The sequence below is a fragment of the Mchenga conophoros genome, linkage group LG19, assembly GCF_057382185.1.
Source record: "Mchenga conophoros isolate Kocher_MC1m ecotype Shallow Benthic linkage group LG19, M_conophoros_male_GT1.1, whole genome shotgun sequence".
NCBI lineage: Eukaryota > Metazoa > Chordata > Actinopteri > Cichliformes > Cichlidae > Mchenga > Mchenga conophoros.
Window position 1 is genome coordinate 22,167,347 of NC_140544.1, and position 13,086 is coordinate 22,180,432.

At 39.6% G+C, this 13,086-nt stretch overlaps 1 protein-coding gene across 5 annotated transcripts in view; it reads left to right on the top strand.

Annotated features, from left to right (window-relative positions):
• Window positions 1–12,789, top strand: part of dtnbb (dystrobrevin, beta b) — a 41,092-nt gene extending 28,303 nt beyond the window's left edge. For 3 of the 5 annotated variants that reach the window (XM_085256372.1, XM_085256375.1, XM_085256373.1), the window contains 9 exons: window positions 2,701–2,791; window positions 3,772–3,860; window positions 4,308–4,421; window positions 6,093–6,189; window positions 6,517–6,537; window positions 7,736–7,895; window positions 8,004–8,093; window positions 8,275–8,328; window positions 8,726–12,789. In XM_085256372.1, coding sequence (XP_085112498.1) covers window positions 2,701–2,791; window positions 3,772–3,860; window positions 4,308–4,421; window positions 6,093–6,189; window positions 6,517–6,537; window positions 7,736–7,895; window positions 8,004–8,093; window positions 8,275–8,328; window positions 8,726–8,751 — 742 coding nt within the window. In that variant the 3' untranslated portion in view covers window positions 8,752–12,789. The remainder of the gene's footprint in view (window positions 1–2,700; window positions 2,792–3,771; window positions 3,861–4,307; window positions 4,422–6,092; window positions 6,190–6,516; window positions 6,538–7,735; window positions 7,896–8,003; window positions 8,094–8,274; window positions 8,329–8,725) is intronic. The other 2 variants (XM_085256374.1, XM_085256377.1) reach the window with 1 other exon arrangement.
• The last annotated feature ends 297 nt before the right edge of the window (window positions 12,790–13,086 follow it).

A 13,086-nucleotide genomic window follows, 5' to 3' on the forward strand; every position in this document is an offset into this window, starting at 1 on the left:
CTCACTATTGACCAAACGTCAGTATGAAAGCACTATTGACAAAGCAGCTGTAGTTATATGTGATTGATGAACTGCTATTGCTTGCTTAACATTGAAGTTGAGAATAATTTTCATGAAGCAGGCTTACCTGGTGTATTTAGTGAGTAAATGAAACGGAACAGATAGAGTTAGGTCCATACACATTTGGATAAAGGCACAATTCTTGTACACCGTCGTTGTATTTTTTTAGTCAAGCATTTAATATTAGACTGAAGTGCAGATTTTCAGCTTTAATTCAAGGGTTTTAAAATGTATACAGAATAATGGGCAGCTTTTTACAGGCTTGAACGTAATCGGACAAACTAACCTGATTTTAAATAAAATCAATGGCTGTCTGAGTTCTCGAACCAGTGGGAATCACCAAATGCTTCATTTCCTCACATGACATGGCCTACCAGGCCTTTGCTGAGTCTCTGTGCATTCAGATTTGTATTTATTAACTAAAAAAACATGTTCTGTTGGGTTGAGATCAGGTGACTTATTTGGTCAGTGAACAATATACCATTTGTTTAACCTGAGAAACTGTTAGGTTGCTTCTGCAGTTTGCTTTGGGCCATTATCTATCTACTATAAAACACTGTCCTATTAGGCTGAATCTGAGCCGTGTACACCCATCACATTCGTACAAGTTCACCTTGGTTTCATCTGTCCAAGGAATTTTTTTTCAGAAGTGTGCAGGCTCTTTTAGACGTTTCCTCGCAAAGTGACCTTCTAGTTCTTGAGTGTAACCAGTGGTTTGCATCTTGTTGTGAGCCCCCTGTAATTATATGTGTGAAGGGTTCTCTTGATTCTAGACTTCGACAATAATACACCTTCATCCCTGAGAGTGTTCTTGACGTAGGGTGTGAAATTTTCTTCTCTCTCTGATAGATTTTGATTTTTGGCTGATGATAGACTCCTTGAGTTGTTGCAGAATCTCTTTGGACCTGATATTGAGATTTCCATCGAAAAGCAGCCAAATGTTCAACACTTGGGATTTAGGCGTTAGATCTTTTATCCACTTAGATCGTTGTAAATAACCAGGAAACAGGCCTCACCTAGCCACAAAACTGCTCGTCATCCAATTGTCCATTTAATTCTGAGTCTCTGAAAATGGCAAACTATGTATAAATGGCTGAATGTCCTAAACAGATGATGCAAAACTTTTGAATTAAAGCTGAATGTCTTTATTTCAATGACATATTTAGTGTTTGGTTAAAATCCAATGTGATGGTGACCTAGGTAAAACTACAAACACTGCGTCATTGTTCAAAAACATATTAACGTCACTCTATCGTACTTATAGTGGTTGGCAAATGACCTAATGTAATGTTTTGCTGTTTTTTATGAAAATGGATGAATTTACTCTAAATCATATATATTGATATTAGTGCTGTAAACACTTGATATCCAAAATCTGTCACTTAAAAGTCATTTAGTCTTTATTTATAGGAGCGTCAAAGAAACCAGAAATCTGAACTCTGAGCCTGCCCACGCTGAGCTGAAATAGGTAAACATGACAGACACAGTGGTGTCTGAGAAATTGTGTTTGAGTAAAAATGCTTACAACTAAAATAAGTATCTGGGAAAGATGCCAGTTTGGAGCGCTTAAAGGTAGTTCATGCATCTCTGTCTGAAACCTGGCTCAGGCCATCAGGTGGTGCCAAGAAACTCCCTGAAGAACAAAACACTGGAGCTGCTTCCAGCCTGAAGATTCAACCCAAACGGCTCCCTGACGTATGTTAATGCCTTACTTTAATTCTACAAGAAACCTCAGACTCTGCCTGTGCTTTGGCCTGAGGACGAGAAGGTAAATTATTTAGAAAGTGCCCCACTTAACGAGACATTTTCAGAGATCTGGCTCAAAACGACTGCTATGACATGTTGGTTGAGTGATTTCTCCTCTAGTGGACCAAGTTTAATCTCCTCCAGTCAGGTGATAGTATCTAAAAATATGTCAAATCGTACAGTGACTATTTAATGATGTAATCAGTGAAATTATAGGAAAAAAACATTGAAAAAAATAGCTGAAATGATCTCAGTACACTAGCAGATTTATGTGTATAGATAAGATTCAAATACAAATGTTAATTAAGAGGCTGATTATCAGTCCTTTTGAGGCCGTGTGGTTGCTGATGCAGCGGGTTTGAAGCCAGATTGGGTTTAATGGTCTTAATCATCACTTACTCTCAGATAGCGCCCAACTCCATATCAGCTGTCCTTCACTCTTCACTGCAGACCGCCTGCCGAGAAAGAACAGCATATGTCCTGTCGTCTGTCCGCACCATATGCCACACCCATGGTCATTTAAAGTCTTGCGCCTTATTTGACATTTCCAGTCAGTGATGAAATGGCCAGAATGGGCATTGGCACAGTCACAAATGCATTTGGCATGCTGCATTCTCTCTTATCCATCACAGTTCATTGTTATGACCAATTACTGTACCTCAGACTGTCTATCAACACTGCAGTCAAAGCCAATTGTCCTTTGTAAGGTCGCCTTAATTATGAAGTTTTGTTTTCATGCAAATTATTTTATATAATCACTTGCGCCATGCAATTTTTTTTGTTCCTTTCTACTTACATAAGCGCTTTTGACATTTGAGTCACTGTTGCTGTCTATGCTTGTGTGCATGTGTGCACGCGTGCATGATGTGTCTTTCTATCTTTGACTTTGGGCAGTGTCTTGGAGAGTCCCAGCCGGCTAGATGAAGAGCACCGCCTCATTGCTCGATACGCTGCCCGCCTGGCAGCTGAGGCGGGCAACTCCACAGTGAGTATGAGACCCCATGGTGGGCATCAGTCACCCTGCATTTCAGATTTGATGCTTTGAAGTTTTTGTCAGGTTTTCTTCATCAGCACAGGGAACTTGGATTTTGAAACTGAAATGTGAGCTTTTATTTTCCATGACTTGTATTTGTTTTAGAAAGACTTAAGGAATTTTTACTTTTTGGCAGAGCGCTGTAGAGAAATAGGCAGGGCACATGGGGCAGTGAGCAGGGAAATGACTCAAGTTGAAGGTCAGCCAAGCTGGGAGTTGAACATGTTCAGGGCATTAAAATCTCTAAGCAATGGGAAACGTAGCCCTTACGTTGATGACTTTTCTAGAAATACAGTGAAGTAAGGAGCACATGTCATCTGATTAAAAGTTCTAGTCCTTTCTATGCTGGTAACATGTTAACAGCAAAGTGTGGCTCAAATATGCAACAAATACTCCTCAAGCCAGATTCCTTATCACAAATACACCAACTGCTGGGTCTGTTTACTCTGCAGCCAAACAAAATCAGGTTCTCTTAATAAAAACTGCTTTCTGATTTTATGCTCCACTAGTCGTGAGCTGGAAGAGTACAACTCTCTCCTTCTTAACTCTTTCATATTCCATTGCTACCTTTTAGAAATTTAAACATAAACCTCTCCAAGAAATGGAAAAAAATATGTTTTGAAGGCACATTTTGGTGAAGAAAAATGGTAACGAGGGTGACACATACATGCTTCAAAATAAAAAGCGCCCCGCTGGTTTCGCCAGCTGAACTCTTTTGTTGTGAAGCAGCAGCAGTAGATTTCTTTGTCACTGTTTGTTATATATGGAAGGGATAAAGCGACGCTGTGGTTCCTGTTTATGCTGAAACATAATAAGTCTCCAGCGGAGCATCATTACTGCTCGCTGTGGTCAGACGCGATAGCTGTTTGTATTTAACTTTTGTTCTCCCCACCGTGTTTTTAATACTGTTTTATGATAATTTTGTTTTTCAGCAACAATGTCCTCCAACAGATCTCAGTTTCAACTTTGATGCCAATAAGCAGCAGAGGCAGCTGATTGCAGAGCTGGAGAACAAAAACAGGTACAGCTTATCATGCGACCATTGTCATACATGTGTGACAGGTTTTGATTTGATTTTTTGGCTTGTTGGTGGTAAAGCAGTGATGCATGATTTTGTTGCACTCATTTGCTTTCTGTTACAGCCTTTAGTTGAGATGATGATTATATATGTGTGCTAAAAATATTACAACGGTGCACAGCGTGGCTAATCAAGCTGTTCCTTTGAAAGTTTCTCAGCCATCTGTAATATTAAAATGCTGCTTGCATGTGAATGCATTAGCAGTAAACCCATTATTAAATCTTTGTCCTTTGACTCATCTGAGTACAGTATGTAAACAATATGTGCTTTTCCTTTCACATTTTAAATCATTTCAAATGCAAGTTTTGCATTTAAGGTATTTTTAAACATGTGACAACACAGCATGAGTAATAAAGCTCACGTTTCGTCTCTGCTGTCTGCTATATTCAGAGAGATCCTGCAGGAAATCCAGAGGCTGCGTTTGGAGCATGAACAGGCCTCTCAGCCGACACCAGAAAAAGCCCAGCAGAACCCCACACTCCTGACCGAACTACGACTCCTCAGGTATCAACCTGCCGACACGATACATCACATATAACATCATCATTAAGGGGTCAAAAAGATAAAGAAATAAAAACAAACAAAACCTCAGGGCGGTTGTACCTTTTTGGACTGAACTCATTCTTTACGTAAAATTAATGTGTGCCTAATTAGGGAGCATTTGCTTCCACAACAGCATGGACATTTGTCTTGCTGGCAGGACACTGAGACCCTTGGGTTCAGTTGCTGGGAGAGAGTCACCCTGTGAGGACATGTTACAGCACTTTTTACCTTGAACGACTCCTTGATTGTGTCAACTGGCCTAAATAATGCATCAGAGGCAACATTGCAAGTCAACAGTTGTGCCAAAGGTTCAAATCACATCATCTTTTAATGTTTTATAGCTTAACTGTTTAGCTTCTAAATTAATCTTTAGTCATTCATCCATTTGTATCATGGGGTTTTTTTTTTTTCAATTTTACTCCCCACGCGGACTCTTTTTGGCATGTTAGTGTTGATAATATTTTCATAATATGGTAATTATTAGGTAATTTCTGTCTTATGTCACGTAACCACATTGTTTCTTACTAGTAAACAGGTTTTCATATATTAATACGCTCTCTTAGTATGTTTGCTTTAGGGCAGACATCATCAAATGGTAAATATTTAACAGCACAGTGTTCTGTGTGGAGCTGTATTTGGACTGAACAGATGTCCTATTGCATTTATACAGCCACAGGATGAAGAACAGATAACTGCTGCTTACAATCTGCAAATGTTTGTACGTTTCTTATAGGACAACTTTAGCCATACAAATGATTGCTACTGTGCTTTAATTTTTTTTTTCAATATACAGTTACATAGTATGGACACCAGGGGGTGATAAAGAGCCAGAAGCTGAATTGAAAAGAGGCCACAAGCAGTCACAGAGTCATGTTTTTATATATAAAAGAATTATTTTAGACCATTTTTGTGCATGTACTTTATGAAAAGCAGCAAATCAAAACTTTATCCTAAAACAGACCTCTGAACAACAAAGAGCTCATGAAGAATAAAAGGGAACACTGGGGCTTAATCATAGCAAGAACAGAAAAACACACTAGAGCCTTGTTATTTGGCATCCAGGAGTCTTTGTTTCCTGAATGCCAAAACGTGAAAGAACACATATTCTGATAGCATAGTGTTAGTGTCAGGGTGAGGGTTAATGGCTGGATTTGACCTTAATGGCTGTAGGTTGACACACTTGGTTTAAGGTGTGACATTGATGTCATTTTTTCAATATCGAGAAAACATATTACCTAATAATGCCGGTTATGGTGCACATACTTGATGCAAATGCCGTGGGACTCTATATATATTAGAGACTGCCTACTGGAGTGGCTCTAATTGATCCGGGGATTATTGGACCTAAAGGCAAGTCTGTCTCCCAGACACAAAAATAATCCCCTCACTTAGCTGCTCTTCAGGAAGTGAATAAGTGTATGAAATAATTTGCTAATAGACTTTGATGAAGTCTCTGAAATAGACTTCATCTGAAATGCTTTCAGTTTCAGATGACACCGCCTTCTTTACAGAATATTTTCCAGGAATCTTTTGTTGTCTGTTTGGAGTTTAAAGCAAAGCACTGGTGTAAGATTATGCCTTACAAATAAAACAGGAATGCATAAATCTTTTGTTTTCCTCCTTCCTCGGCAGACACAGGAAGGATGAGCTGGAGAGGCGCATGTCAGCCTTGCAAGAGAGCAGGCGGGAGTTGATGGTGCAGCTGGAGGGTCTCATGAGGCTGCTAAAGGTAAAACTTTCACCTGCTTGGAGAAGATTTATCTTCAAGTAGGGATATATAATAACCCAGAACAGAACAGATATTAACTGTCCTAAATCTGCTGTTATTCTTTTATATTTCACAGGTTTTATCAATGATATTCTACCTTACATAATTAGGCTTTATTTGATGAATTGAAAATTTCCTTAAGTCTTCAAAACCAAGACAGCAGTAATCTTATGTAAACGTGCCATGTGGTGCATGCAGAAACCCCTTTCTTCTTCTTTTATTGCTTTAATTCTGTTGCTCTCACTCTCCTTGCTCTCTCACTCTCTGCTTACCTTTGCTGGCTGATAGGATGAGGAGCAGAAGCAGGCTGTAAGTTGCCCTTAATTCAGTTTGCAAGGCTCAATACCTGCTCTAGTCACATCACTTAGTCCACTGCTCCCCTCTCCACACAGATGTGATTGAAGGAAGCGTTTATAATAGGTTTTAAGACGACTGTTAAGAAAGATGATAGGATTCCACTACCTAACATGATTCCACTGATCTAGTTGTCAAACTTGATTCTGCTCCACCACTTCCTTGTTAGCTTCATGCCAGTGCGGTAGAGGCACAATCTTTAAAATTTGTTTTCTAACCCAGGCGAGTTGAGAGAACTGTGTTTTTCTTGGTCCAAATGTCAGGGACCTGTTCCTTTCATTGGCGCTAACAAACTCACTTCTAATATGACTGCAGTCTGGCTGGCCATCTGCTGCCTGGCACGGAGCCATCAACCCAGGCCTGCAACAGTCCCAGAGACACACACTGATCCTTTCTCTATGAGATATAGCTCCCAACTCAGCACAAGCCCCACATGCACACCTACGCATGGTTCTCATTAACCCTGTGAATGCAGTAAAGGTGTACTATAGACAGACAAGGTAAAGCCAATCAGTATAGCTTTACCACAAGTCTTTCTTTCTTTTTTTTTTTGGGGGGGGGGGGTTGTGGCTTTTAGCCAATATTTTGTTTGTTTGTTTGTTTGTTTGTTCTCCCAGTAAGGATTAAGTTCTTTTGGTCACATCTGTGTCAAGATTTATTTCATTAGAAGTCACCTTTAGAAACAAAAAGGTTTCCTAAAGCTGCAATCTGTGATCCCAATAGAGCATCATCTATTTAAACTGGTTGTTCGAGAATTTGATTAGTTGATGTTAGGCTGATATTTAGGTTTCTTTGTTTTTTTATCTTCTTTCTGTAGAATCACTAAAGGTTAGCAAGCATAGATTCCATGTTTTTCGCTTATTATGCTTCTGGAAGAAGATGACACCGGTCAGCTAGTGTCTTTGTACCTGCCAGGGTCAAACACATAAATATCAGAAATCAGTCCTGATGTAAATGTAGCCAGTCTCTTCTTTAAGCTTATCTGGTTGTATACCTCTCCAATTTCAACTTTGCTACTATTTTTAGAGTGCTCCCTGGAAGTTGTGCTCTACCCTCTTGCATGTGAACTTTCAGCATGTGGTTCCTACATTTGGAGGTTAGGTAATGTGCTGATGATTACCGTAACTATCATAAATGGTTTTATCCATTGCAGTCACAGTCTGGAGGCTCCCCTCACTCTTCTCCCAGCCACGGTGCGGGCTGCTCAATGCCTATGCCCATACGTTCCACCTCGGCTGGGTCCACCCCAACTCACACACCACAGGACTGCCTGGCAGGTGTGGGAGGGGATGTGCTGGAGGCCTTTGCTCAGGGTTCGTCTGAAACCAGTAAAACAAAGAGGATTTGAAGCAGATTATACTTACGCAAAGTTACACTCCAAGACTGGTCATTTGATGTCTTCTCCGTTCTCTGTTCCTCAGGTGTGCCTAGAAATCTTCGGAATGATCTTTTAGTTGCTGCTGACTCAATCACAAACACCATGTCGTCACTGGTGAAAGAGCTTCACTCAGGTTAGTCTAGACAAAATAGGTTTTTAGCTTTTTTTTCTTCCTCTTCCTCTTCGCCTTCAGTCCTTTTTTCTTATCTTAAAAAAGGCACTTCTGTGTTCTTTCTGCTATATTTTAGCCTTTTGTGCCCAAGTATTTACATAAGGAACTGCTGTCACTAAAATGTAGTTCTTGTTTTTTAAAGTGGACGATGCCGCAGAGGATGAGGAGACCAACATGAGGAATGGTGGAGACAGAGGTAAGTCTGGTAATAGTAATTATAACGATTGGCCAGGATCAAAATATGCAATATTTGGTTTCTTTTCTGTTGCAACATAAAATCAATCAAAATTTGACAGGATAATATAAAATTACTGCAGAAACAGCAGCTTTTGATGACAATGACTGTGTTGTTTCTTCATTTGTTGGATTTGAATGATTGGCTCCGACTAAATATTTGCATGGCACCTATATCAGCCAAGAAAAATATACTTGTTTGGCTCTTCGAACTGGGCTCCTTCTGTCACACTTCATCCAAAAGCAGCGATGCACTGTGGCGTATTGCCACATTCTTTTTTTTCTTTTTAAAAAAAAAAAACAACTAATTCATCTAGACTCTTCGGGCTGTCAACAAGCTCTTCTGTTTGTGTATCCAGGCACAGTGAGATTACAGAAGCACTGAGGGAAAGAGAACACCATCCCATCCTGTAAGGACATACAGTCATTAACTGGGAAGAATCAGCAACAATAACAACAAGAACCCCCCTGGCATTAGCACGTAGAGTAATGCATGCTGTAATCTAACAGGATTTCACTATGTGAAAAAAAAAAAGTTTCTTCGCACCTTGCTGGTAGCAAGATGTGTATAATTAGCAAGTATGTATGTTGTCCTGTAAACAAAAACTGCTGTAATTACCCAATGATTTCCCTCATGACTGCTAAGGAATGGCTTGCTGTGCTTTCTCTCCCAACTGTTCCACCGCAGCAGATCATCTGTATATAAGATTCTGTACACACATGACCTTGGGAATGCCCCGACATGAAGGCGACCTGCTGTCACCACATGTTCCCTGTCATTGCTTTTTGTATGATTAGCACTAGCATTTCTTTTTTTCTGTTTTGATATTTTTTGCATGACGTTGCACTCGTGTCTTGATAAAGGTACTGTACCACACTATGCCAGCTCTTTGTGGGTTTATGATGACAGCTGGAGTGTCAGAAGTGTCCTGCCTCAGAATTCATGCTGAGTGTGTTTACCTGCACATCTGTATTCTGCCACTCTAGTCTCCAATAGCAAAGACGCTCTATGCTCTGGTCACAGCCTGGAGAAAAGCTTCATATTAAGGAATATTTCATTTCCTTTCTCGTAGTGCTATGAAAGGATTAAGCTGGGACAAAATTTGATTAATCTAGTATAAAAGCCGGAGGAGGGTTAGCTGGTCTGTCAGAAGCCATTGGCCTGGCAATCAAGAATCACAAAAACAAAATACTAGCTAACTTAGCTGGGAAAAATAAAATAAAATCACTAGATTTGGTTGTTTTTTCTATTTTTCTTTCAACGAATATTTAAAAGCAAGCAAAACCAAGTTAGCTGTTGAGCACCCGCTTCTAGCCAAGAATACTGGCTTAAGCCTGACTCACACAGGTCTAGAAACCAGTCAACGAGCCCCTGGTTGCTAATTGAAACTAGTTGCACATAAGGTGATGCATCAAAAACCTTTATCTGGCTACCTGTAGTTTGCAATGGAGATGGTAATTTGTCTGCAAGCAACAGTGATGCTGTGAAAAGTGTGAGAAAAAAAAATATCAAAGTTTCCTTATCGTCTGCAACTAACACATTTCAAAAGGCACAACTTTTACTTTGACGGCATAAGTTCTCCATTTCTGGTTTCTGTTTTACTATAAACAGTTTCGCTACAGCTTGGTGAGTAGTTTGCAAATGTTTGCAGACAAGTCTTTCATGCAAACTGCTGGTGACCATGGCAACCTTTCAGCGACCACGGTGATTGCAAGGATTGCTATTGTCCTGCATTTACCTTCCAGACCAGAGTACACATCTGACACTGATTTTGATTTTCTCCTTTTGGCAAGAAAGCAAGCAGGTGTAGTTTCCACAAGGCTGAATTTTTCCTTTAATCGTGTAAAAAAAAATCTTGGAATGAATAAGGAATAGCATGGAACTTTTACCACTGTTGTTTCCAGAATATCAGGAGCATGTAAACACACTCGATGAGTCTATACTATTCTGCTGCTAATGTGCTCTCAGTGAGCAAACCCTTGCAAATAAAGAGGGCTGTGCGCTTACAAACCGAGGGGCTGCTCTATACACAATAATGAGCCAAGCCTTGTTTCCTCCCAGTGAAAACTGAACCACCTGAAGGGCATTGTACTGCTCAGCACAGCATGGTGCCTCCTTGCAAATGACACTGACTAGCTGGTAGCCTCAGTATTTATTGTTTAAAGCAGTGTTTCCCAGCCACTGTGCCACGGCACATAGGTGTGCTGTAAGAAATGATCAGGTGTGCCGTTATCTGTTTCCACCTGATTAGTACTCAGCGACTGGCAGAACTACTGTATTACATTCTGTTCCACTAGAGGGCAGTATAACTGGCTGCTCTAATTAAATGGGTTGCTGTAGTAGTGGTCAGAAGAAAGCAAAAAAGGTATACTGGGGACAAACCAAACCAATTCCGCTATGGCCGGTGCCGGGGAAAATGATCAATATGCTTTTTGTGACATTTTTGTTTGGTGGTGTGTCGTGTGATTTTTCTAATGGGGAATATGTGCCGTGGCTCCAAAGGGTTGGGAAACACTGGTTTAAAGTATAGAGAAGCACCTCAGGATGTTAAATAGTAATGAATTAGGCACTGACTTTTAGTTTTGAGTTATAAAATTTGAGGATTTAAGGTTTTAGTGAGCAAGTAGATAATGTTTTAATAGCTTTATTTTGTTATTTCGAGAATATTGACAATGTGTATGTGCAATGAAGGTAGGTGCTCAGGGACTGCAGAGGTAATTTAGGTGAAATGTGATGGTAACATGAAGAAATCTTTTGCCACAAACTAAGATCAATGTTAATTGAAGATGGAGGATTTAACTGCAGAATAGTGCAGTTGTGGTCACTGGCTTTGTTGAAGTTTCCCAAAATAGTTTCACATTCTACCAAGTCAAGTTTGTTTTATTTATTGGATTCGAAGAAAAGGAGATTTCAGTGAAGCATGTTGTTGAATATAGTTTGTCTGTGTGTGAATTTGTACTTTTTGTGGAAAAGCAGAGTGATTCGCCTGTTAAGGAGGCAGCTGTTAACATGAAAGGAAGTTTATCCTACGTCACTAGTAGAGTGAGTCTCAGTTAATTTTACATTTTTGTCTAGCTCACTGTTTTGTCCTTCAGAGTAGCCTTTCATCTCATATGAAAACAGGCAACGTCGGGTTTTTAAGTAAATGCTTGATTGGTAAACGTTGGTGAGCAGTTTAAGAGGGATGTGTTCAGTCCCAGAAAGAAGCGCAGGGTAAAGTCTGCCTCAGTTAAACTACAAAAAGTGTGATCTATTTATTTACATTTTTTTTTCTGCTTTGAGATTTGTAAATTAAGCCTGTGCTATAAGCTAAGTATAGGGTTTGAACAACCTGTTACACTGTGTCAAGAAAAACAACAAAAAGACACTCCTCTGTTATTGTTGTTCTTAATGTGACGTTTTTCATTAAGTTCTCTTTTCTGCTCTGCGTTATCATTACTGTTATTATGGTTTACAATATTAGTGGAGTATCGTTATTGTAATGATTTTGTTGGAATAAGGATTCACTTGTATAATTGCCCAAATATAATATATAGCAGGTGCCGTAAAGTACAATTCTGGGACCCCTGCTGTCAAAAAGTTCGTCCGGCGTCAAAGGTCCCAAAATTACAAAACTGCACAGGTAAAAATTTAGCGAGTTCCTGTCTTCCCCGTCATTTCAACCATGCATTCCGGTGCAAAATTGAGCTTTCCGTTTGTTCTTTCAGTCCGTGCCTGTAGCTGTTCTGTAGAGTGCTGTACAAAGTAACCATTCAGCAAATACTGTCAGCCTTTATGTCTGTTTTAGCTTTTGATTTTATTTATTTATTATGTTCTGGGGGAAACTTACTCATGCTCAGCCTTTACATTTGTGCCAAACTGTTTGCAGACATTGTGTGTCAAATTCCAGGTATATATCAAAGTATATCTGCATTAGTACGTTGTTGTTCATAGTTTATTCACAGAATGCCTGAAGATGTTCGTATTTAATGATTTCATCTGCTAGGGGAAAAAAAATCCCCAAACAAAAACAAACTCATATTAAATATTTCAGAAAAAAAGATAATTTAAAAAACCACACACACATTCCAGATCTACTGATAGAGAGTCACTGATGTCATTTTAACCAACGCAGAGGCAATACTGTATGTACATACCCTGTCAGACCAAACTCGGGGTAATACAATTATAACATAGCTGGTCACACAGAGGTGCATACATCGTGATCCTTTTAATGTTTGCAGAGAGACAATGTGTAACGAGGACAACCTCGGCGACAACGCTCCCCTGATGTTATTTATCTATGTATGTGTTCTGTATGGTTATGCTTCTGGTACCCATTGTTTCTCATGTTGATTTTACAAAACAGAGTTTTATGTCACAAAGCCACTGTCTTTTGTAAATAAATCAAATGTGAGATATATTAAAAAGATTTAAAATATGGCTGCGGCTGGTCACGTTTTTTTATTTATCATCACTCGATGCATACATCAGCTATCATTGGTGGCAAGTAACATGTACTCACTGGCAAATGCTCATTAACATGCATCTCTAATGAGCCAAGCACACGGCAGCAACTTAATGCATTTATGCATGTAGACATAGTCAAGATGACGTGCTGAAGTTCAAACTGAAGCGATTTAGGTGACTTGGTTGTTGTTGCCAGGCTGGTTTGAGTGTTTCAGAAACTGCTGGCCTGTCGTCTTTTTCTCAAACAACCATCTCTAGGGTTTACAGAGA